The 26,086-nt window shown below is 36.9% G+C and overlaps 1 protein-coding gene across 2 annotated transcripts in view; it reads right to left on the reverse strand.

Annotated features, from left to right (window-relative positions):
- ncapg (non-SMC condensin I complex, subunit G) overlaps positions 1-26,086 on the reverse strand; it is a 58,254-nt gene that overhangs the window by 14,163 nt on the left and 18,005 nt on the right. For both annotated transcript variants that reach the window (XM_060831510.1, XM_060831519.1), the window contains exons 4-15: positions 25,479-25,707; positions 24,136-24,281; positions 22,251-22,335; positions 20,340-20,532; positions 16,593-16,742; positions 15,260-15,400; positions 13,205-13,328; positions 9,852-9,941; positions 6,801-6,980; positions 5,370-5,480; positions 3,974-4,093; positions 832-1,071 (exon numbers count right to left, since the gene is read on the reverse strand). In XM_060831510.1, the coding sequence (XP_060687493.1) occupies positions 832-1,071; positions 3,974-4,093; positions 5,370-5,480; positions 6,801-6,980; positions 9,852-9,941; positions 13,205-13,328; positions 15,260-15,400; positions 16,593-16,742; positions 20,340-20,532; positions 22,251-22,335; positions 24,136-24,281; positions 25,479-25,707 (1,809 nt within the window). The remainder of the gene's footprint in view (positions 1-831; positions 1,072-3,973; positions 4,094-5,369; positions 5,481-6,800; positions 6,981-9,851; positions 9,942-13,204; positions 13,329-15,259; positions 15,401-16,592; positions 16,743-20,339; positions 20,533-22,250; positions 22,336-24,135; positions 24,282-25,478; positions 25,708-26,086) is intronic.

The following is a 26,086-nucleotide window of genomic DNA, read 5'->3' on the forward strand; positions in this document are numbered from 1 at the left end:
AATGCAGCCAGTGCTATCTCCTTATCCATACAGAGCACAACAGCCCACTTGAAAGCAAAGAAAATAATAAAGAATGATGAGTTTCCATTTTCACAATTTCCTCTTCACATACCTGTCCAATTCAATTTACACAAACATGTCTCTATTCTTAATTCAGTTCATCTGCTTCTGAAACACTCATCAAAATTGATGACCAGGATCACTTCTACATTCAAAGAGAAACAACATCCTGCATATAAAGGGGATTTATCCAATTCTAACTCTGGATGGCTTTAAAAAAGCTTTGCAAGTTATGATCGACATATTGTTGGATTTCTTGGGCATTCTCTTTCCATTGCACATGCTTTATCTCCCAGATGTGTATATGAAATAAGTTTTAAGCTGATAAAATGCTGCCCTCTTGAGCTGTGAACTTGATTTGTTGCATCAGGCAAAGCAAACTGCCAATTTTCATTCCAGGTGGTCACATATTTGAGAAAGATTTTATAGAAAATAATCTTGGTGATGACACTGCTCAAACCTAATGGCATGGGCACAGATACCTAGTACAGCTGACTTTATCCTCCTGCTCTAAAACTTAGTTCAATGTGTAAAAGCACACATATCTCTTCAACCCTACCCAGTCAACCAAACAAAACAATACCTTGAAAGTGGGAAATTCCAAGAAGAAAAACCTGTGACCCCTCGAAACTGAGATCACCCAAGAACCAAGCTCCTGGAAATGTGACTCTAAGAAACAAGACAGCTTACTAAAAATCCTTTACCTTACCAGCTATTCACTTCAACTTTAAAGTATCAATCTAATTTAAGAATGCACTTCAAAAAGCATACCTCATTATCCAAGTATCCCAAAAGGAGGGTAAGGATACTATTGACTGTGTCAGTTTCCACCGTAGACTCACCACATTCATCAGGTTTTGATTTTTCAATTTCACTCCCAATTTCTTCATTTTGCATTTCATGGGATTTAGAAGGATTAGATTTGAAAGCCTCAATCCCAAATACCTGCAGAATGTCAAATACTGCTCGCAGTGCACTGATTTTCACATTAATCATGTCGAGTTGAGCAATCTATAATTTAAAAAAAAGTATGTGATTTCTTTCGAGAGTGAGCTTAGATTTTTGCTTCCTGACATGATACCCCACAATGAGCAGGCAGAAGAGGTAGGCAGTAATGGACTCTGGGATTCTTACATCCATTCCCATCACTGTCAACTTTTAGTAGTGTAGGAAACAAGATGGCCTGTGATCCTCACGTGCACCACGTCAATCTTACTGGTTCCATAGCAGAGATGGGGATTTTACACTCACAGCATCTTTGATGGAGTTAGCCAAATTCAAAAGGTGGCAATGGCTCATACAACTTCAGAACAGTTCTGATTCACAGGAGAGCCCTATTTTGAAGCCAGGAGCCTTTTAAAATTTGAGTTCACAAGATGTTGACAACTTCATGTTATAATGTAATGCTGTACAATAGGTTAAATGTGTTTTAAATGGAGTGATTATGATTATGAACCTAACAATATAAATTGCCTCATGGTTTAACCCTTTTATGTCAAATGACAGTTCAGACATTGTTCCCTTATTCTGAAGTTTGAACAATGGCTGAGCTATTTGATCTGCAACTGTTTCCTTGCAATAAAGCTTGATCAGAAAGCTAAGCTTTTTCAATAGTTTCAAAGTGTTTAAGCATTCAGTTGTAGAGGTTTGTTTTATACAGCTATGCAATGTAATGCCATTATGAATGCCTGGCTAAGCTCCAAACCCCATTAATAATTTCAGCCCAGGTGTTGTTAACACATGTTTCAAGGGTACTCTGGGTTTATTCATCTTGAAAATTTCAGACCACGTAAAGATTAATGCTTCTGGAAATGGTTATTTCATGGATATTTGTTTGCTTACCTTGACAATTTTATGCTTTTGCAAATGGTTATTGAATGGATATTTGTTTGCTTATCTTGACAATTTTATGAGGCATCTCAAAGCTTTCCCAATGTTCAAGAGTTCTGTACATAGTGGATAGTGTGTGAATGGACACAGTGGAGGGCAGGTAGGAAGGACAGACATGGAGGCAGAATAGAGGGGTAAGAGTTAGGAGTGCTCACTGCAGAACAGAGTCCCAGTAAACACAAGTGGGCCTTCTATCCACAAGTATCCATTTCAGGTCAGCCTGCCTGAGGAAGCAACAGTCCTGTCTTCAGTCTGCATCAGACTTTGAGGGATGAAAACATGATGGGCAGTTTCAGCCATTCAGAAGGCTGGACTGCAATTTCAGGAAAAGGCCAAACTCACCTCAAAAATCACCATCATCTTGATTGGCTAGGTGAGAATTTTTACTTTGGATACAGCCAGGTGTAAATTGCAGCAATTTTGAAAGTTGCTCTATTCAATCCGTTTGAGCCCAAACATTGAAAACCCCCAGCACGGGTCCCTAATCACCAGTGGCGTGCCATCAGGACCAATGTTTTCTTTCCTCTCAATATAGGCAAACACAGAGGACTGCATTTTCAGGCTTTCAGGGCAGAAATCTAGCCAGAAGGAATCTGCAAATACAGGCACTGGCTGGCATTCTGGGTTGCCAATGTTTGCCTTTTTAGTAGAGGTGGAATCGGGCTCACATGGTTATCCATTCCAGGCAATGTCTATCTAATTAGGTTCATCAAGGCTAAAATGTTAAATGCAATTAAGTGAAACCAACGGAAGGAACTATTTTCTATTGAAGTTTGAATAGAGTTGGTGAGAAGGTGCCTGCATGTTCAAACACCCTCTCCATTATTTGCTTGTCATCACAGCCTGCCGCTGCTCTCCAAATAGAAGACATCTGATTAACCTTCCAGCTTTGATAGACCACCAGCCAGATATCAACTCTGTCTCAATGCCAATTAACAGGGCACCTCATGAAAACTCCAATTAATGACACTTTCCCGGGCAGATTCAAAACATCAAAATCAGTACTGACTTTGTTTCCTGTCTCCACTGAAAAAAATGTAATCCCAAGAATCTACTAGAGAGGTAAACTTCATATTCATCTCAGTTCTACCAATATGTGCTTCCGAATCCAAACAAATACTATTAAAATATTATGCAGCATGATAGATTCAAGACTGTTATGGAAAAGGACAAGAATGGGCCCGGAAGCAAAGTTTTAAACTGTATAAAAAGTTTGTTAAGGCCACAGCTAGAGTTTTGTATGCAGTTTCAAAATCCACATTATAGGATGGACACGATTGCACTGGAGAGGGGATAGAGGAAATTTATCAGGATGTTGCTTGGGCAGGAGAGTTTTAGTTATTAAGAGAACTTGGATAGACTGGAGTGATTTTCCTTGGAGTAGAGGAGAGGGAAGGGGAACATGATTAAGATGTACAAAACTTTGAGGACCAGGAAGCATCTTTTCTCCTTGGTGGAGGCATCAATCATCAGGGGCATAGATTATAGTTAAGGGGCAGGAGGTTCAGAGGAGATGCAAGATAAGATTTTTGTCATTTAAACATGGTTGGAATCTGGAACTCTCTGCCTGTAAGGGTGGTAGAGATAGAAACCCTCATAACATTTCAGAAACAATTAGAAGTGCACTTGCAAATGCAGACTATGGGTCAACTGCTGGAAATGGGATGAGAATAGTTGGGTGGCTCTTTTTACCAGCAGGGTCGAAGGGCCTTTTTCAGTTGTGGAGACATTTTTGATTCTATGACTCTAAAAACGAATGGCAAAAGTCACTGAACCAAAAAATTCCACGATATATCTTCCATAACCCACCAACTCCCAGAGCCTCCTTTCCCTACCTAGTCTCCTAAAAAACCATTCAAACAAAATAACGTGTTTTTAGTAATTGCATTGCTGTACATTTTAGCTCTGAAGGAAATGCACCTGATCCCCATAGCAATGTTAAATGAACACTCCTGGAATTCTATTTACAAATGCCATGCACCTGTAAGAATTATAGTGAAGGACTTTCAACTGGCCTAATTACCTGTAATAGCAGTGGCAGGTGCTGAATTGCAAAATCTTTGTTGTGCAATGCAGATGAGCCCAGACACAAGACCGCCATGTTTCTTACCGCAGGATTGACATTTGCAATGCTTGGCAGTATCTAAAATTACAGAAATAGAGTACATACATTGGAAAGAGAAAAATGTTTACTGTGGGGTGCAATGTTACATAATAACTTACATTATGTAAAGTATCTACAATTACTTAATAAAGAAATATACTCCTGGGACTCAGTTACATTGCAACATTAGATATTAATAAAATTAGCATCATCATGTACCTAAAGCAAAAAAACTTTAATATACTTCTTCCTACCAAGCAGAATCTTACACCTCTCATTGTACCTAGCTCTTCTAGTTATTCAATTGTGTCTTTTACTCAGATAGTAGTAACTCGAACTAACTCATAACCTTGTGCTTGGGAATTTGTTCTGTGAGCAAATTTGGTGCAGTGAGTGAAGTGATGCTAATCTGACCTTTTACATATGGGAGCCAGAGACAAGCAGTGGGATAAGAGCACTGTAGCATTACACAAGTGAATAGTTGCTCAGCTTAAAGTTTTCTCCTCTTTCTAAACAAGCAATAATGTGGAGATAAGAATTCTATTGAATATACAGCTTAAGCAATTAAACTATGAGACTAACTGATAATCCCTGTGGATCTTGCTTTTGTGCACCTCCTACAGGTGTATATCTCGGTCTGTCTAAGCACCCTATGATCTGTATGTCCTTGTATCTTGTGATCTGCCTGTACTGCATGAAAAACAAAACTCTTCACTGTACTTAAGAACATGTGATAATAATAAATCAAATAAATCAGTCTTAAAATTTTTTTATACTCTTACTGCAAAACAAATACCACTGATGGAGGTTCACAAAAAAAGGAATGAAATAAGAACCTCTGATGAGGAGAGACAGATAAAGCTAAGGAACTTCTCAAAGACATCACCTTGCTAGCAATGTCACCTTTGATTCCAGGCAGCGAAGTAATAGTGACTGAGATTTTCTGTTTAAACTTTCAGATTTGGAAACTGCTGTATTTAGCACTGCTGAATAAATTTCAAATCAGAATGAAAATTGCTGGTGAGAAAGAATTTTGAAGATATATAAATGAATGGAAGATGGATGTAAAGTTGTGCATTAGGCTCTCCGTTTCCATCTCTAACGTAGCCCCCAACTTCATTGCCAATGACCACTACTGTTCCCCATGTAGTACACAATGTGACTGACCAGGGTATAAAAGGTTGGCTATCCTAACAGGAGGATCAATGTGTCTCCTGTAATAAAAAATTAAATTGTAGCTATTTCATTTACATAGACATAGGTTTATAAACTAGATTACAGTAAATAAAACAAATAATAAATGTGTCAGCCATACCAAAGCCTCTGCTATTCCATTCAGAGTTGGACCTATTCCTTTTGTGATAGCCATCTGTTTGAGAAGCTCATAGCACATGATCAGACATTTTAACATAGTTTCAGGATCATCCTGTTACATTGAAAGAAAAGTTAAAATATATCAGTTAATGAAAAGTCAAAAGATAAAACATCCTTTTAAATTTGACATGGAAATGTCATCGTACTGCAAACATTAACAAACTTTTCACCACTACTTTGACTAAGTCAAGAAAAGATGATAATACAATAGTAACATCACTGCACGAGCAATTCAGACGCTCAGGCTAATGCTTGGAAAATAGGTTGAATTTAAAATCCAATTAGTGATGCAATCTGAAATTGGAAAATAGTCCCAGCGATGATGGCCATGATGCTATAATCAATGGTTGTAAAAACCCAGCCAGTTTACTAAAGTCCTTCAGGGAATATCTACTGGTCCATAACTGGGCTATCCGCAACTACAAGAGACTCCAGACCAACATCAATATGGTTGATTTCTGAAGGATCTCTGAAATGGCCTGATAGGTACCTGAGTTGTCCCAAACCACCAAAGAAAATTCGTACCAGATGGATTGCAGCAGTTCAAAAGCATCTCATAATCACCTTCAAGAAAGGGATGGTTGACTAATCCTGGCCTTACCAGCAATACCGACATCCCAGAACAGAACAGTCAAAATTATCATGTGAATGGCTTAGCTGGTTAAACACTGTTTTGTTTTATAAGCTATTTATTATTCTATAAAACTGTTTTCAGATTTTATTTGGATAAACAATGTCTTTTTCTTTGAAAATAAAATAGCAATACATTATCAACTTTGGTAAAGTTATGAATCACAAGAGGTTCGCCATGAAATTCAGCTTTGAAATTAGCTCAGCGAGGGAATAAAATCTCTTAAAGTTCACAAGAGTGAAAAATATTTAGGCTTGATGTTACAAAACAAGAATTGCACAGTGCTCCATTAGTTAGCAGCTCCTTTTATAACAGCTAATAAAAATATCTGATGTAGAAACTACCAAATCCATGTTATTGCAGTGAGGGCAGAGAATATTAACAAAGGGTGGTTTCAAATGACAAAGCCTCCACTTGCCCTGGAAAGTTTTCTAGTCTAAAAATTAACATGATCACAGAGTTGATGAGTGATTTTCTTAACATTGATAAACTCTCGAACATTTGGGGAAGTTATAACAATTCATTCTTAACTAAAAGGACATCTGTACTTGTAAGGGTAGGGCAGGGAGATGCATTGTGAAAGGAGTGAAATATGGTATAATTTACTAATATAATTAATCAGTAACTTAGGAGATTAAAATGCCAACAACTACACTGCATACAGATATTTGCACCTACTTTACAAGCTACATGACGACTATAGTTTGTTATTAAAACTTACTTCATCTTACAAAGAATTACCTTTTCAATGTAAACCTCTTTGCATTCAGGTTGTTCAATTGCTTTTATCATCTCAATTTTGCAATTTTCTAATTCTTCAATTTTCTGCTTCAGCACTGAAGCTTGAATGAAGTCCTGCCGAGTTATACTATCCTCCAGTGCTTGCTTGGCTTCTACAAGCTGAACTTTGATATTGGCAAGCTACAAAATAGTAGAAAAGGAAAATAATTGTATGTGATTTAACATTGCCCCAGCATTCACATTAATGCAGTGATAGCTATTAAGTATTTGCATGACAAAGTTATTTCAATTAAACTGCCTTGTAAGTACTTCTGTATTCCTCAATTGCAATGTGTTGAAGTTGCAATGGCGTTCAGAAAGGCCCTAATAGTGACTACATTGTCTTTAAGTTTGTAATGTAAAAAGCACTTGAAGTTAAAATATTTCATAAGACTCAAGGGAAATACATTTATAAGCAAATTTGATTACACAGAATTTAATCAGGATAAACGGGACAGCTACTGGATACAAGATACAGCACAGTAACATGCAAACTTCCTTATACAATACCTTACAACCAATGACTTCTACCATCCAAAAGTAGAAGGGCAGCTGATGAATGGGAACAAGATCAATTAGATGACTCCCTCCAAAGGGCACACCACCATAACATGGACTCACTTGCCATTACTGAATGAAGATTTTGAATGTTCCTTTCTAACAGCACAATGTGTTTTTCTGCACCAACTGGACTGCAGCAGTTCAAGGCATCTGCTCACCATCATCTTCCCTTGTTTTTCTTTTTTTCATACTCCAAACTGAGCGACCTTCTCATCCCCAAAATTACTGTGACTTCTTTGCTTTTTTTTTTGAATTAATAACCACTACCAGTAAAAACACGGTGCAGCCAATTGAATGTTTACAAGCACAACCCAATATGGGTAATGCAAGGGGCGTGCATGTGTCTGCTTGTGTCCATGGTGCCCACTTCTCACTAAAGGCATCACCAGTATTGACAGACATTACATGCTCTCTCTCCCATGTCTTCTGGGCATAAACAGAACCACAGAAGACAGTCAGCAGATATAATCCCCTCCACAGCCCACTGCCTGGACCTGTTTACAGCCAGCCTGGCCAGGCCTCAGAGCAGACCCATGATGAGGTCCTCCAAGATGCCTTACATCACCTTCTCACATGCAATTAGGGAAAAGACTCGCCAGTCTCGCCAGCAATATCCACATACCATGAAAGAGGAAAGAAAACATGCAACTCCTCATATCGGTCATGGCTCCTTGCTGGAACCAACCAAAGTTAACTGGACTGTCTACTCCAAGTTGTATTTTCTCAGCTTCAAATCCTAATTTTCCTCCCTTAAAAGACATAAGACTCTCTGCCACAATTCCTCCTTGGAGCTAGGTGTCTACTTTTGTGGAAACCCAAATAAAAACATTTCTCTCAACCCCTTCACAAGAATTTTAAATTGATGAAACTATTTTCCTCTTATTATGATCCCAGCTGATGTTAATACTAGATCCCAAAATGAAACCTGGCCTAAATAAAAACCAAAAGAATTGTGGATGCTGTAAATCAGAAGCAAAGGCAGAAGTTGCTGGAAAAGGTCAGCAGGTCTGGCAGCATCTGTGAAGAGAAATCAGATATAACATTTTGGGTCCAGTGACTCTTCCTCAGAACAGGTTCCTCTGAAACCTGGCTCGATTGTTCTTCTGTTTAATTTTAGAAATGGTGGTTAATCAGTGAAACACATTCACGAGGCTGTGGATATTCCTTAAGAACATAACCACGACACAAACAAAAAAAAAGAAAAAAACCTCAAAAAGCCTAAGACAGGTAGAAACATCTTAACAGAAACAACAAAAACAAGTTTCACCTGTTCATTACACTATCCTTTTGCTGATACCCAATACCAGAGAAGTTTCATTTCTATTATGATTTGAAGTTTTTAACTTAACTGATTCATCCCAGTTTATTTTCTTTGAATGGCAGGAACAGTGTGTGATTCCTTTGCGTTTGCTTGCATTAAATGCTTGCATTTCTAATGACCTAAATTTATTCATTTTTGAACAACTTGAAGATCTCTTATCAAGCTCTCCGGACTTAGAAGCTCCACATAACTAGAAGCTGAATGCTGCTGGAAGAAACAATTCTCCCTTCTGATCAGAGACCTTGAATGGTTGTTCTAAAGTCAAAACTAAACCAACAGCTTTCGAGTATAAATGGTCCATCCATTAACACTACACTTCTGTCAGGTACTTGACTGCAGTCACATGCTTCCTTCAAACTGAGGCACTTGAGTCACTGTTCCAAATTATTTTGACCTGGTTAAAAAACATTATCTTCACAGAACTGACCCACATCCTCCTGCCTGTATTTTAAAATCCAAATCATAAAATTATATAAATTAAGTATACCTTTCATCTCACGCTACAATCACGTAGAAACATTTTCCTAATTATCTTACCAAAATCATTATCATTTTACAAATTTATCTTCATTGTCTGTTCTGCTAATTTGAAATAATCCACCATCTCAAGTATTTTCACAAATAATTTCAACAAGCTTGTGAAGTTTCATCCAGAGGATGTGTGGGTTTTGTGAATAAGGTGACAATGATTAATAACATTCTCAGATGGATAGTGCCACACAGAATTGTGACTGAAGGAACTGCAATTAGTTCCTGGAAAATTGAAGACTCTACCAAATAGACAGCATTTAGCAGGAATGGAATTACACCAGTCTCCTTTCAAACAGGCTATATAATGCAGCAATTAAGTTAAATTAGCAATACTTGGATAGGAATACGGCTAAGTTTATGACAGGTGAGAAAAAGCCATAATTTTCAAAGCAATTAAATCAATTCTACAAAAGCCAGTAAATAAATTAACCAATTTCTAAATATTGCACATCATTGTTTAACTTATAATTCAGATGTATCATAAAACAAAACCTTCAAGGATCTTTAAAAAGGCCAAAATGTCTCACTGGTTTTTAAATAGTACTTTGTATTTACAAACCATGCATAGCCATAACAATTGCTATCCTAAATATTTATACCTCAACTTGTTTTTTCCTTTGTCGATCAGCATTCTCCAATGCTTCAGTATGAACAATTGGTTCCCGAACATCTGATATTATCTCTGCAACCTGTGGTAACAAATCAAATAATTAAAACTGAACAGTTGTTCAACAGTCAAATTCAATTCTGAATGTATATACTTTCTGCATTTCTGTAATTGACAAGGCAGTCCTTGATCAGTGACAATTGCTAAACGATGACTTGCAAGTTCACAAAAGAAGCCTAGCATCACGTTCTCCAAATGTCTATCTTTCCCAAAGTGCTAATTTATTTCATGCAAGATATTATTCATGTATTTCCTGTTAAATTATTATTTTCATCTTGTCTGTTTATTAAAGTCTACACTAGTGAGCCATTAAATTCTCAATTCCACTCCCAAGAGGTGATTTGGTCTTCTACTTATCTGCTCGATTGGAAAATGTTCAGTTTCTGTTGTAACTTTGCCTGGCATTCTATACAAGATGTTTTCTAATGTATTCCTAAAATGATGTCATCACAATTGCTAGCAGGAAGCTGGGGCTGAGATGTTCATGCAAGCATTGAGCATCCACTATCACTTAGATGCCTGGGATACGAACCTCAGAAGCTATTTTACAAAGGAGCAATGGAATGCAAACTGCTGTTATGTCACAGACATAAGAAAAGACAGCATTCCGCTGCACATAAGCTACCACTTTTTTGTCTCACTTTAAAACCTGCCAAAATCATTGCAACATTTATTGGCAAATAAAGCAACACTTATGAATAAACCTACTCTAAATATATTTTTCACTGATTAAATCTGGTCCACTTTCCAGTGATTAAAAAATAAATTTTTGATTGTTTTTTTAAAAAAATTGGACAATCCTTAAATTGTTTCCTTGGTGTAGTTGCTATACTGCAATCTCACAATATCTGCAAACAAATACAGTGACAATTATGATGTTTTAGTAGGTTACAGCAATAATAGATCAGTTTGGAGATCTGAAGGGGCCCTAAAACCAGTTTTTTCCCCCCTGAGATTCATGTATACATTACACATTAAATTATTAAAAAGCAGTTGTCCTTCAGAAGGATGGACACCAATTTTTTTGACATCATAGCTGCACTGTCACTGGTCAATGCACCTTCTAGTGGTCAAAAAGAGGTTAATTGAGCTTGTATGTATAAGGCATTCCTTGTCCACACAGTATTGATGGCTTAGATAATTAGCTAAGCTTATAACTCCTCCAATTGCCTACAGCATCCTTGACAAATGAAGGGTTGGGCAATATCAGAAAATATGCAACAATGTATCCTTGATCATGGTTGTGCCAATACTGACCTGCTATGGTTGGGTAAAATGTTCTAATTTTTTGTATACAACATTCTATACATTGCAGAATTCTGAACTGAACATCAGGTGAAATCAGTGAACCAAGGTTATAACCCAAAGTATAAGATCAGGAACCACATATATGGAGAGAGACAGTATGCAACAGAGGTATTGGCACTGGGATAGATCTAACATGGCTGCCTTCAATTGATCTCTCCAGGTTGAGGGATGGATGAAGAGGCAACATGACCATAACAGATGCAAGCACAGACTGGGATCTGAAATTTGTTGCTTAATGCCACAATCCTGTGATGTCCCTATCAAATGGTAGATTAGAACAAATCTAGACTGACTCTTGTGAGCATATTCCTTGCGATACTCATCGACTAAGTCTAATGATCTTCAAGTAAACCAATGCCATGATGTGAAGATGGCAGAAAGACTTTTTGCAAACTAAACATACAAACTAGGAGCAGGTACAGGCTACTCGTGCAAGCTCCATCATTTAATAAGATCATGCCTGATCTGATTGAAACCTCAACTCTACATTCTTGACTACATCAAATAAGCTTTCACTTTCTTGTTTATCAAGAACCGAGCTATCTCTGCCTTAATATATTCATACTCTGTTCCACAAAAAGCAGAGTTTCAAAAGACTCATTAGGTTCAAGAAAAATATTTTGTTATCTTTAAAACAGTGGCCCCTAGGTCTAGAATTTCGAACAAAAAGAAACATCCTTTCCACATTTACTCTGGAAAGACAGCGAAGGATCTTGTACGCTTCAAACAAGTTGACTCTTATTCTTCTAAACTCCAGCAGGTCCAAGCCTAGCCTGTCCAACCTTTCAGTATCAAACAATACACCCATTCCAGATATTAGTCTGATAAATATGATGGAAGCAGTTCAGGGGTTTATGTCCTCCCTTAAATAAGGAAATATATACTGCAGAGTACTCCAGATGATGTTTCAACAATGCAGAAGGGAAACAATCACCATACCTTTTTTAATTTCCCATGCAATAAACAATAACATTCTATTAACTTTCCTAATTAACATTTTGCACCTGAATACTAATGTTTGGGTTTCATAACAAGGTCACCCAGATGCCTCATTTCAACATCAAATCTCTCACCATTTACAAAATACACTTTTATTTTCCCATTTTATCTGCCAAATGTACAATTTCACACTTTCCCACATTACACCCCATTTACCAGATCTTTCTGACTCCGTCAAGTACTATATCCTTTTGACTCTCCTTATTACATCTAAACAAGTTTCTTCCCTACTTTTGTTTCACCAGCGGATTTTGCAACCATGTCTTCGATTCTTTCACCAGAATCGTTTAAAGAAATCGTAAAATGCTGAGGCTGCAGTTCTGATTCCCATGGTACACCTTTAGTTACAGCTTGCCAACCAGAAAGTAATCCATTTAAGCTTACTCACTGTTTCCTGTTGACTAGCTACTCTTCTATCTATGTCAATATATTACTGCCTACAACATGACCTTTCATTTTCCAAATAACCATTCACATGGCAACTTGTCAAATGCCTTCTGAAAACCTAAGTATGGCTGATCTATTGGACCCCCTTCATCCAAAGCACATGTTCTTTCTTCAAAGAGCTCCAAAAAACTGGTTAAACATGAGTTTCCTTTCACAAACCACGCTGACTGTAATTAATTTAAACTTTTCTAAGTACGTTTCAATAACCGATGTTAAATTACTGTCACCATCCTTTTTGGTGAAAGGAGTTAAATCTGCACTTTCTGGTGCTACCCACATTTTCTTGACAAAATAAATGTCATCTGAGACATCTGATTTTAGTCTTCATCCATGTTTGAAATTACATGATTATGTTAAATGGTCTCACAACAAGCAAAATATCCAAGACAAAGCAAATTAAATTGTCTAGGTCCAAAAGTATAGGAGAATTTTGTTTTAAACTAACTGATGCAAATGTATTATAAACCTTGCTGTGTTAAAGGAGGCAGTCATTTTGACACAATTAAAAACACAGAAGAAGCACAGTCCTACCAGTCGAATCCTCCGGTCATCATCCTTCTGGATGGACAGCAATTGTACCATTAGCAATGCAATAAGGGAACTTGGTGTGTTGGGCAAGATCAGAATTTCTTGCAACACTGACAGCAGACATTTCCTAATAAATTAGACAACAGAATTAGAATAGAAAAGTTTTGAGATGGAGACCACCTCCCCAATATTGGTCTTCATCTCCATTTTTTCCCCACCACTGAGTCTTGAGCAAGAAAAGAAAGATTCCCAAAACAGCTCCACAGGTCAAAACTTCAGACTGTTTATGGTTGATGAAGTATCACTGAGCTGACATGCTAGCAAAATTAAGGATTGTGGAATTAAAGGGGCTGTATCTATACGGATTTGAGATTGGCCAAGAGTCAGAAAGCTTTGATGAACAGGGGATTATCACATTAGAGGAAAATTATTCTGCTGCCAACCAGGCAAGTATCTGAACCATTGCTCTCATTTATAGGCATATATTAATGATCTGAACACTAATGTACCGGATATAATTTCAATGATTGCAAATGATAGCAAGTTCTGAAATGTTGCAAACAATGAAAAGAATAGTAAGATCTCTGAAGAATATGTATAGACAAATTGGTGAAATATATACATGAACATAACAGGTTAAATTTAATCGAGAACATGGAGCAATACATCTTGGTTCAAAGGATAGGCAAAAAGAGCTAAATGGCTCAATTTCAAAGATGATGCAGGAACAGAGACAGGGATTTATGAATGCTAACCTTTGATGGAGGCAGATAAAGTTCAGAAGGTTATTGGAAGTGCAAAGGGAATTTTATGTATAGAGGAACAGAATACAAATACAAGGAGGCTATGCCAAACATACATAAAGCACTATTTGCTTCACAATTGGAACGATGTGGTTAATTCTAGGCACAACACTTTAGGAAACCTGTGTTTAGTTTGGTGGGGGAGGCTAGAAAAAAAAACTAGTATTCTTCAAGCACACAAGGATAAAGAGAGAGAGATGTAATAGCAGTATTCAAAAATATGAAAGGTTAAGAGGTGATGGTTTCCAGTGGCAGATGGGTCACTGGAAGATACAGAAATACATTAAGATAAAAGAATCAGAAACAACTTGACACTTGTGATCTACGAAACACTGCGTGAAAAGGATAGTCAAAGACAGATTAGATTAGATGAGATTAGATTCCCTATAGTGCGGAAACAGGTCCTTCAGCCCAACAAGTCCACACCGACCCTCCAAACAGTAACCCACCCAGACCCATTTCCCTCTGACTAATACACCTAACACTACGGGCAATTTAGCATGGCCAATTCACCTGACCTGCACATCTTTGGATTCAACAATAACTTTCGAAAGGGATAGGAAAGTATTTAAAAGAATAGTCACATGACTCTGGGGAAAGAGCAAAGTAGTGGGACTAATTGAATAGCTCTACCAAACACTGGTATAGACATGGGCAAATAACCTTCGTCCATGCTGTGTCATTTGATGACTAGTTAATCCATAGCTAGCAGCTTTATACCCCACCACATACAGAAAATTGGTTCATGTCTTGACATTAAGTTTAATTATTAGCATTTGATGTTACTATTAGATAATTTTATAATGTGTGTGCTGTTAAGAATACTTCAACACATACGCTTTTAGTTCTTGCTCCATTCTATTTCCAATGCTGAAGCAGAATTAACAAAACACAAACTGTTATACAGTACATAAAAATGGTTCAGAGACTCACATCCAGCTTCGATTACCTCACCTGTAGTTACAGGAGTTATATGAATTTATTTCGGAGGCTAATGCATCTTTAATGTAGCAAGATTTTCAAATTAAGTACAAAGAAAGCTTGATTATATGAAGGGCATGGGCGGGGAGTATTGCATTCGGTTAACCGAATTCCAGATAATTGAATGCCAGATAACATAGTTTAGCCAAGCATCGGGACCTTGAGATCTTGCTGGATAATCCGATATTCAGACAATTGAATGCCGGATTGTTGAGGTTCCTCTGTAACACCTGATATGTGCAGCTAAATTCGAAGAAATGACAACAAAAATTACCTGCCACCTTCTTCTGATGTATCCAGGCAACCAACAAGAATGATCAGCTGCTGGCTAATGAATTCTTTCTTCATTACTTCTTCAATTTGCACAAAGTCAGCTCTTTGTGATTCATTCAGTATTGGAAGGTTTTTCAGGTAGCTAATTGCAAAACGAAGAACATTGCAAATGTAACTGCAAAGTTTAGCTTGATGTTCCCTAAAAATTGTCTGCAGATATGAATTGTTAGACAAAGAGGATGAAGGTTAATGTAAATCACCATCATTCCTGGAAGTCACATGACATAACAATAGTGTCACTGCCTAATCAAAATGGTCAATCTCCATCAATTACTCCACAACAGAGCCAAACATGAGGAAAGCAGCATTTCCAAGTGCTGGAAAGCTTAGCGAACTACATATTTCAAGTCATCTGCTCCTCAGAGATTGCTACACCATTAATTTTTCAAATTACTTGTTCGCACTGTATGCCAAAATATTATTCGTTTCAACAAAAGTATAACTTGCATCTGACAAATCAATTCTATCTTGTCCCATTGTCTGCTGCAGTGAGCTACTCCTAGATTAACCACTCACTCACTGAAATAATTAGTTTTTAATTTATCCCCTTTCAAGTCCACGTTGTGGCTTCAGGTTCTGCTGTGCTGGACAAGCTGAAATAGCTATTAGTCTACCTTATTTGGCCCTTTTGGAATCATAGGCAGCCATGACTTTTCAATCTCTATTACAATAAGCTTGTCCCTAATTTATACTTTTCATCCTCTCAATTATTGCTTTTCATCAGTTACCCTTTTAATAGCTGCAACAACCACAAGACAGAGCAGAAATTAGGCCATTCAGGTTATTGAGTCTGCTCTGTCATTCAATCATGGCCAATAGATTTTTCAACCTCATTTTCTCACTTTTTCCCACAACCTTTGATCCCCTTATCCTTTCATAAAGTGGCAACTGTACAGTACTCAAGTTCCATCAGACAAAAATTAATTATAAACCAGCACTATTGCTTCTTTATTTCGAGATCAATTCAAACTTTCAATTCATCAGCATCAGACTTACTTTAATTGTTGCCACCAACTATTGTTGCAATAATTTCAATTTATGATCAAGGACATTTATATTCCACGTACTTTATTTTCTATATGCACCAAGCAAAATACTTCAATGTTAACAACTGTAATTATACAAGAGCTATATAGTGAGGAAACTGGCAGTGTAAAACAGATCAGAGATGGGAAATAGCTAAAAATTAAATGAGAAACCTTTTCATAAGCCAAAATAGGTTTGGAAAGACTGACAACATATTTTAAATTCGTAATAAATTTCAAGAGGTGTACCTCAAGAGATATGCAGCATAAATGGCTGCTTCAGGTAAAAGTTTCTCTAAGGCTTCTTCCCTTTCATCTCCCATTGACTTCATGTATTTGCAGAGGCATCTCCAATATAGAGCATTCTCACAAGTGAGACTTTCTGCTGATATCACCTTTCTGAAAGATAAGGCAACATTTTCACAAGGCAGGTTGAAATATGACATCAAAGTAGTTACAAATCATTGCCTTATGCTGAAGAAGTAATTTCTAAAACATCCAGAGAGTTAGGACATCACATGTAAATGCAATTTACAACTTATTCTTTTGGGAATATAGTCACTGCTTTTAAGAAAATTTAGCAACTAAAGTATGTATCATAATTTTTAAAAATCTGTTCTAGGGATGTGGGTTTCAATGGCACGTTGGCACTTATTGCCCATTGAACTGTGTTGATCTTTTTATAAGGTTACTATTCCTTTGTGTTCTGCTTTCCCCAGAGAGGAGATTATTTGCCAGGCTCCTACTAGGCTAGGTTTGAAAGGTTTATTGGGGCCCTTTTTGTTTACCCCTAACAGATAATGCCTCCGGCCTAAGGCTTTCATGTCTTGTATGTAGCTAGCCTTCGTTTAGATTAGTGTTTTTAATTCAGTACAGTAACCGTATCTCTATCTTCCAAGCCTCTAAGCCCTGGTTTGTTTCATTTTTACTCTTTGTATTAAGGGATGCTTTTATTGGGACTGCATCGTTATGTCAGGATAGTCTGTTGGGTTTGTGGATAGGATAAGCTCTCCAGTATTCTACTTTCTGTGCTTTGCGTTTCATTTCATAATTTTGTAAATAAATTTGGTTTGTTTAAACCCTGGCAGGTGAATCAGCTAATTCACTCTGGGAATATCCACTATATACTTACCTAAAACAAATAGCAAAGTTACGGTCTGGGCTACTAGCTTAAAAATGCTTTGAGGGGTAACAGGTGACAAGCTATTTCTTGAATCACCTCAGTCCATTTAGTGTAGGAAAGCCCAAAGTGCTACCATTGAGTCCTAGGATTTTGATCAAATAACTGTGAAGCAACAATAATATACTTCCAAATCAGGATGATGAGCAATGTGGAGGGAAACTTGCAGGTGGCAGTGTTTCCATATATCTGTTGCCCTTGTTCTTCTAGATAACAGGGATATGGGTTTGGAAAGTGCTATGGAGAGGTCTTGTAAATTACCAAGAAATGAATTTATAAATTTGCTTTTGTTGGTTGAGGGCACAATGTGGCCAAGATACTGAGAAATTTGGTTTGTACAATGTGATCTTTTGCATTCACTTGAACATTGTATAGGCAATTTAAACTGAATCCTTATCTAAAAGACATCAACAATACCTCTCATCAACTCTGCACTTAAGCACCAGTTTTAATCGTGTGCTGAAAGCTAGGACTGGAATTTGAACCCATTGCGTTCTCACTCAAGAGATGAAATTGCTATCAACCATTCATCAGATAACCTTACTTTGTCTTGCTGCCTAAATTACATGGAGGATGCATAGTGAACATTTTGGATGAATAGATATAAGCATGGCATTTGACATAGAGAACCCAAATCACCAACAGTCAGACAAATGCTCTGTGCTATTGTTTTTCCAGGGGTAACAGGAAAGAGATAACATAATGCTCTAACTAACCGTCCACATGATACAATTCCTCATGTTACTGAGTATAAATTAATCACTTGGTTTTATTTATGAATTTACAAGTAATAACGTATCTTAACTGTCAATGTATTCAAACACAAGAATCATTTTGCATACCATGCATCATAATATTTAATTCAGTTCTAGCTGTGGCAGGAGTACAGCACAGATTCACAAAATTATGTGGGAGTTTAACAGATTAAATTGAGAGGATTGGTTGCACAAATGTAAATTTGGAAATGCAAGCTACATCATTGAAGGATGACCTGGTAACATTTAGGTTGATACAGTAGCTGCAGAATATCGAGCTTCTCTTTTGGGAAATCAAAGCACAAATTTAAAATGAGCAAAATTAGGGTGAAATCAGGAAATACTTTTTCACGTAAGGAGGAATGGAAAGGTGGAATTATTTCCCAAAAAGAAAACGAGGATACAGATCAATTTGAAATTTCAATACAAAATTTAACATGTGAGGCTACTGAGAGATGTGGATCAAAGGCAAGCCAAGTAAGGGTGAGCCACATATCCTCCATAATCTAACCACAAGTAGAACAGTCCATGGATCTAATGGCCTGCTTGGCTTCCCAGATACACCAAGGTTTCAGAGTAGAGAGAAAGATTATCTCAAAATATTTTTGATGGGAGTTTGGTTAAGGAGCAGTCTATCACTACTTCAGTTTCAAGATATTTAACATTTAAGCAACTGGGCCAACAGGACCTCAGATTAATCTCTTTTTCAAAGGCCAGCTCCATCAGCAACACAGGACCTCTTAAGTGTTAGCGTGAAAAAGTGGCAGCAGGTAATGCATGCTGACATTTTCTATTATCATTCTAAAATCATTAATAAAGTTCTTTGATAAGAAGAGTAAATGGGTATGAAAACGTTTTTACACTGCTATTGGCTTCACATATTAATTACATCTAGTTTTAAAAATGTTGGGGTCAGTTAGTTCAGTTAATTGGACAGCAAATTTGTGAGGCAGATTGACAACAACTGTGCACATTCAATTTCCACACTGACTGACATCACCACGAAGATTCCACGTTCCCAATCTCACCCGAGAAACATTGACCCTCAGGTTAAGCTCATTGCCAGTTGCCCCTCTCTAATGAGAACACAGTCGTTTGCAACTATGACAACATTCATTTTCATTTCACATTTACAAATTAACTCATTATGCAAGACAGAACTTAGATCTTGTTTAAGAAACAAAAGCCCTGTTCCAAGTAAAATTGCAATGTGTGTGAAGAATTGCTTAATCTAGTAACAAGGTAGCACTTAAGTACAGGAGAAAGTGAGGACTACAGTTGCTGGAGATCAGAGCTGAAAGTGTGTTGCTGGAAAAGCACAGCAGGTCAGGCAGCATCCAAGGAGCACTTAAGTACAGACAGGAAATGCCATAGATTTTCAGGGAATCTTGAAACAAGTACAGCAGTCCTTGACAAATTATACTTGTTTTTACACAGAGTATACCGAACAGATTCAAGTCACGCAGCTTAACTCATCTATTCATACAAGTATACATCTATTCTTTCTTATAAATGAATGCCCTATTCCCTTCTCCCCCGCATGGTGATCTTATTTCCCCTCAATATTTCTATGGAATAAACATCAACTAAATCTTGTTCTAACAAAACCCACATTTTCCCCACATTTTGTTCTCTGGACAAAGTAGTTTCTACTAAATTCACAATGTTTTCCTTTTGTGTCTTTCTCCTATTAACAGTCTTTAATTTTGTTCCACTCTGCACCAAACTTTACCACTATTTCAAAAATCTGTTAGATTTGAATCTTCTCAAGGGCCTCCACAGCCTTTGTTTTAGAAACTAAATGTGGCAACCACAACAGAGGATATTAACCATGAACCAGTCAAAAGGTTCAATACAAACTTAAGAAAATTTCCAAATTCTATTCTCAAAGAAATAAAACCTACTGGTTGGTTTGCTGCTGTTATTGACATGATTTCAACATTTTGTAGTCTGTGAATTTGTATTTCCAAATCCCATTGTTCCTCAACAGACATCAGCCAACTAACATTAAATAAGCATGTACAAAATAATTCTTTTTTCCATACAAAAAGGCTGCCCCACCCATGATTTAGACTTTGACACTTTTCAACCAAATCCTCAAGAGGGGTTTGGGCAAACAAGGCATTAAGTGCAGATTCAGCCACAGTAACACAATTTTCCACATCCAGACGGTGGAGCAAGTCTAAAATGTTGCCCTCCATTGTGCGAAGCCAAGCTGGCAACAACTTTTTCTGCACCACTTCTTTCACAGCATCTGTAATATTAAGAATATAAAGAATAAACACAATCACATTACTTGAACAGATAAATATACATTCAGGAACACAGAATACCTACAATGTTGAAGTAGGCCATTCAGCCCATTGAGTCCATACTAACTCTCCCTCCTAGCATCCCACCCAAACCCCCTTACCCTAACTCAGATTTCCCACAGCAAAGCCACCTAGCCTGCACATCCCTTGTCACTATGGGCAATTTAGAATGGCCAATCCACCTAACCTGCACATCTTCGGACTAGGGGAGGAAAGCGGAGAACCCAAAGGAAAACACACAGACACTGGGAGAGTTAGTCGCCCAGGCTGGAATTGAACTCTGTCCCTGGCACTGATGCGCATCGGTGCTAACCACTGAGCTATCGTGACGCTTTTATACATCACTCTGCTCAAGAATTGCAAAAGCCAACCTACTACCAAAAGGACAGCTGAATGAGTGGACCTACATGAGTTACGATGAAGGCAGCCCTGTCTCAAATTCAAGCTTTGCAAGGATAGAAGGTGGGAGGTTGGCCACAAAGAACAGTGGAAATGCCCAATCCAAAAATTAACAATAGTACCATCTAAAAGGCTTGATTCCACAAATCAAAAAACAAATTCACACACAATGGTAAGATAACTTCAAATTTGAATTGGTCAACATTTCCTGATCTATACTGAATCCTGGACCCCGACAACCTCCAATTCAATATGTTCCTTATTGTATTAAAATACTTTTAGGGCCTCATGCCACCTTTTCTTTGTAACTCCCTCCTAGCCTCTAACTCTATCAAATTTCCCTTTACAAACTCTGGCTACTTGTCCCCTTTAACTCATCACTAGCATCCACACCCTCATCTCGAGTTTCTTCCCCAAATATCTCCAGCATTGAATGCTCCTCAGTGAAATATATTTCTTTATACCCCAAGTAGTGGAACACCTTTGTGAATGGCATTTTATAAAAGGTAACCTGCTTATAAAAATATACAAGAGTCCTATTTTCATCTACAGGTTGAAAGATGATGTTAATTTTCAGCTGTTCTGGGAAAGGTCCATTTCTTTAAATGCTTCAGAGAAGGAGCCAGCAATGAGTTGGAGATCCTTTAGAATGAGTTTATTAGCTGTATTCTGTTTCTCTATGACTGAGGTTGGAGTGGTTTAGATTTTGTATTGAAGTTGGCATAGGTTTAACAGTTTCCGACCTGTTCTATGAACTGTTGCCACACCAAATTTGCTGGAAGTGATGCGCATTGTAACAAAAAAAAAATGGGAGTAGAGCATGTAGTGCAATGACCATACTTGCGTTTCACCCATTTCACAAGATGGTGTTACCAATTCTATTGATAAGGATTGATTGCATCTTATCCAGAACTGCATGCCAGTTAAGGTAAACAATTTTTCTTCTCACTACAAAATATTTGCTGAAATATATGAAGGTTCACCAACTTGAACTGCACCGTTTTCCTGATGTGGGATATTAGAGACTATAAACTAAAAAAAAATGGGGCTGAAGCAAAAATAGATTGCCAGTTTAATGTGAATATTTTCAAACCAGAGACACTCCTATTGGGATGCTATAAACTTTGGCTTACAATTTTTGTTTAGAAAATCTTAAAATACAATGAATGTTGATTCAAAGTCTGCACAGCTACACAATTCAAAGTTTGGGAGGCTTTGAAATTAACTCTGTTATTAGCTATGTTACATATATATAACTTACCTGAACGATCAGCCAAGCCTTGCGTAAGAAGTTTTACCCTCTGTGCAATGGAAAATGCTTTTATATGGATCTTTTCTGCTAAAACCTAAATGGTCAGATAATTGATAAATTTGTTGAATCACATGCCAAGTTTGTGCCACATGCCAACATATTTGTGATAGAAATTGTATCATGTAAATTTTAAAATTATAAACATCGTTGCTAAAAGAGATAAAAATCTATTTTCTATTCATTTTAATTAACAACCAAAATTGCTCTTTAAACAGTGCAAAACTTTCAGATATAAAATTTTAAAAATCAACAATGAGTTAAAAGGACTTATCAGGAAGACTAATCAAACAAATTATTTTCAAGAAAGGTCTTAAACGGTGAGCGAGATGAAAGGGCAGAGACATTTAGAATTAGAACTTCAGGGTTTGTGGCCTAGACGTCTGAAATTGTGGCTGTCAATAGTGGGATAAGAGAAGATGCAATGGAAATTTAAAATATTATATTTCAATGCAAAAAAATTGTAGCTTTTCATCCTTCAGTATTATTTACAAATCAATAGGAATACTGTATCATTCAAATAAGTGAAGATTAATTTGATAACAGACATTTCTGCTCATCCGGTTTGTTATGTACAACTTTAGGGTAACCACTCCACAAGCAGGGGGGTAAGGAAGGCTTCCACGATTTACCATGTTTCTGATTTTTGTGTATCCATCTAGCCATATAAGCCAACCAACATTCAGTTACTGAGAGCTAAATTAGAGAACAACATGACATCTGGGTTATCATATACTTGTTTGTGGAATGTGGGTATTGTTGCAAGATTAGAAGTTATTGCCGATCCCCCAGTTGTCTGAGAGAACAAACCTCTTTCAACAGTACCTTCAAGCCTGTGACCTCTATCGCTTCGGAGAACAAAGGTAACAGATGTATGGGGACACTACCACCACCAATAGACTTCCCATCAAGCTTCAGGTCATCCTGACTTGGAATTATATCACCACTCCTTCACTGACTGTTAAAGTTCTGGAGTTCCCATCCTAATAGCATTGCAGGTACGCATCTACCACATGGACTGCAGCAGTGAAAGCAACCAGTTTAGCACTACTTTCTTGAAAGCAATTAGGGATGTTCGCCAGCAATGAATGCATTCCATGAAAGAATTTTTATTGAGAAAGATGGTGGTGAAATGCCCTGTTGAGCTTCCATAATCCTTATGTTTTAGATTCAAGTATGCTGTTTTCAGGAGAAAGTTACAATATTTTAAAGTGAAAGTGCAGCAGTATACTTTCAAACTGAGATAGTGAGAGACTTGGACAATAACTTTCAGGTGATCATGTCCTCCATGTCTCACATCTTTGTTTTTCTAAATGTTAAAATTTGCCTTTCTTTTGAAGTAACTAGGTACTTTGAAGGGAAGTTGAAGCTGCCTATATTGAAGGTTTCTCTTAAAACTGTATCAAGTTAATGTTTGTTAAAAAACACCAGCAAAACTTTATGCATATTAAAATAGAAAGAATGTGCAAGGTTAAGGCCTAAAGATCAACTAATAAATTATAACGGCTGTAGTTAAAAAAAGGAGCGGCTTGAGAATGAAATTACAAAAACAAACAAAAAAGCAAAAGGTGCCGTGTTTTAATTTTCCTCAAGTCTAATATCTGTATCATTTAGGCTGTCATAAAGTGTATCAAACCCATAGTTTTAAGGTCTTTACCTACTGGAGTTTATAATGGAACCCGCGACAATTGATGTAATGATAAAATGTTTTCTGAAAATTTATAAAAAGTATGAACTTTCATTATTAAATTTGCTTGGAGAGTGAAAAGGAACTGAGTAGAATTCAACACAAGAGCCAGGCAGCACAAATATTCTCACATACACTTTTAACACCCACCTCATAGGCTAATCTTCTGACATTTTCTTTAATATCCATTGTACGTCCAATTATCTTGGTTAGAGTTTTTGCCGATGGCCCTATACAGGATAATACTGCACGTCTCACCTCTGGATTGGTGTCGCATTCAATTAAGTGCAAGTATGCTAAAATAAATGGTTTACTATTAGTGCACTTTAACTATTCAATATCACCAGATACTTTTAATATAGTAAATTCTTTACTACACAAGATAAAAAAGATAAATTGAATATTTGCACTTTGTCACCAGTGATGGCCAAATTTTGTTGTGGGAATTACATCAAAATGTCAGTTTTCGGAAATCTCACCACTCCACTAAAATGACAGCAACTTGGCGAGTTTGGACATGTGTATAATAACACAGTAACCCAGAAACAATTGCCAGTAAATCTACAATTTTTCATAGGATGCACTGTAGAAATTTCCAGAGACTGCTTTCACGCTTGAGATCTGAGTTGACAAGAAGGTCCTTACCAAAAAACTGAGGAAATTATCCCTTGGTAAATTAGATGAAAATGGGCTTTGCTAACATTATAGTTCCTACCAAATACCCTAAGTAGTGCGAAGAAGCTAATGTTATGTCCACGGTGTATCAAATTTCTCCATAATAGTCAAAAATTAATATTTTAAAATCAATTTATTTTTAATGTCTGATCAGCTTTGTTGTTACTTTCCATCTCATTACACTCATACACAATTTGTTCAGCAAAATTTTAAATTAAAAGGTTAAGAGGTTAGCTACTTTTAACTTCCCCACATCACTAATGCTAAATCTCAAGACACCAAATTATAAACTGCGGCTGGGAAATTGGAAAGTCAGGTAGAGATTATCACTCCTTTGTGAACAAGTTTCTTAGAGATCAGCAGTAAGCGCTGTACTTTGCCAACGACTGCAAAATTCAAGCCCAATATATTTTATAAAAGTCACACATTTGGCAGAAGAAACGTTTTGCAACTGCACCTCCACACAGATAAAGATAACAATTTTAAATGATTGCGAAGTTGTACAAACTTCCCACTTCCACCCAAAACTGCAGAAACGATCTCCCAATTATGACTACATCCCTTTATTATGCTAAACCAACTGTGGGACCTTGTTCTCACTATCGCCATGTAGTCTAGGTTAAGAGCCAAACCACGCAAAAAAGCAAAACTTGCACATGGGTATTTTAAAAAACTCTTTAAAACATTGTTTAACTTCATTTCACAACTTAAAAAAAATGAATATTCAACTGATATGATAGCATAGAAATTTAAAAATTTCAACTGTCAGCATTCACAGTAAACAAATAGACTAATACACTGTATATACCAATACTTACCATCAATTACTGGACAATTTTCATCAGTGGGGTCTTGAAGTCTGGACACAGCAAATACAGCCTGTATTCTCACATTTGGAAATTTGTCCTTTAATCTCACTAGCATGGCTTCATAGATACGGTCATACAGCTCGTCATCAATCTGTGCATTTTCTGACATACTACCAAGAAGTTTGTTGATAAGTTGGCAGGCACGGAATCGAACAGAGTGGCTACATGCACTGTGAGACTATCAGCAGAAGGTTAAAAACAAAAATCAATGGTCCCAACCAAAGCAGTTACATTCAAATTGAACATATTACATTTCTTTCATTAAGTTTCAAGATTAGTTATGTCAATTTGTCAAGCATTCGCAAGTTTGGATTAAAGTTATCTGTATACTTTAAGAATTAGTTTTGTCACAATTGCACAAGTTTACTCAGCATCTGTGAGAACTTCACCTAACACAAATTTAGACATTAATCTTGCACTGGATAAATCCTTGAAGAAAAAGCTCAAAACATGACTTATTTTAAAGAAAAATCCATTATGGTGGGTTAAGAGTTTAAAATAAACACACCATTGCTTATATCAGAGTATTTAAAAGCATATCATTTTGAACAGCAGTT

The sequence above is a fragment of the Hemiscyllium ocellatum genome, chromosome 1, assembly GCF_020745735.1.
Source record: "Hemiscyllium ocellatum isolate sHemOce1 chromosome 1, sHemOce1.pat.X.cur, whole genome shotgun sequence".
Taxonomy (NCBI): Eukaryota; Metazoa; Chordata; class Chondrichthyes; order Orectolobiformes; family Hemiscylliidae; genus Hemiscyllium; species Hemiscyllium ocellatum.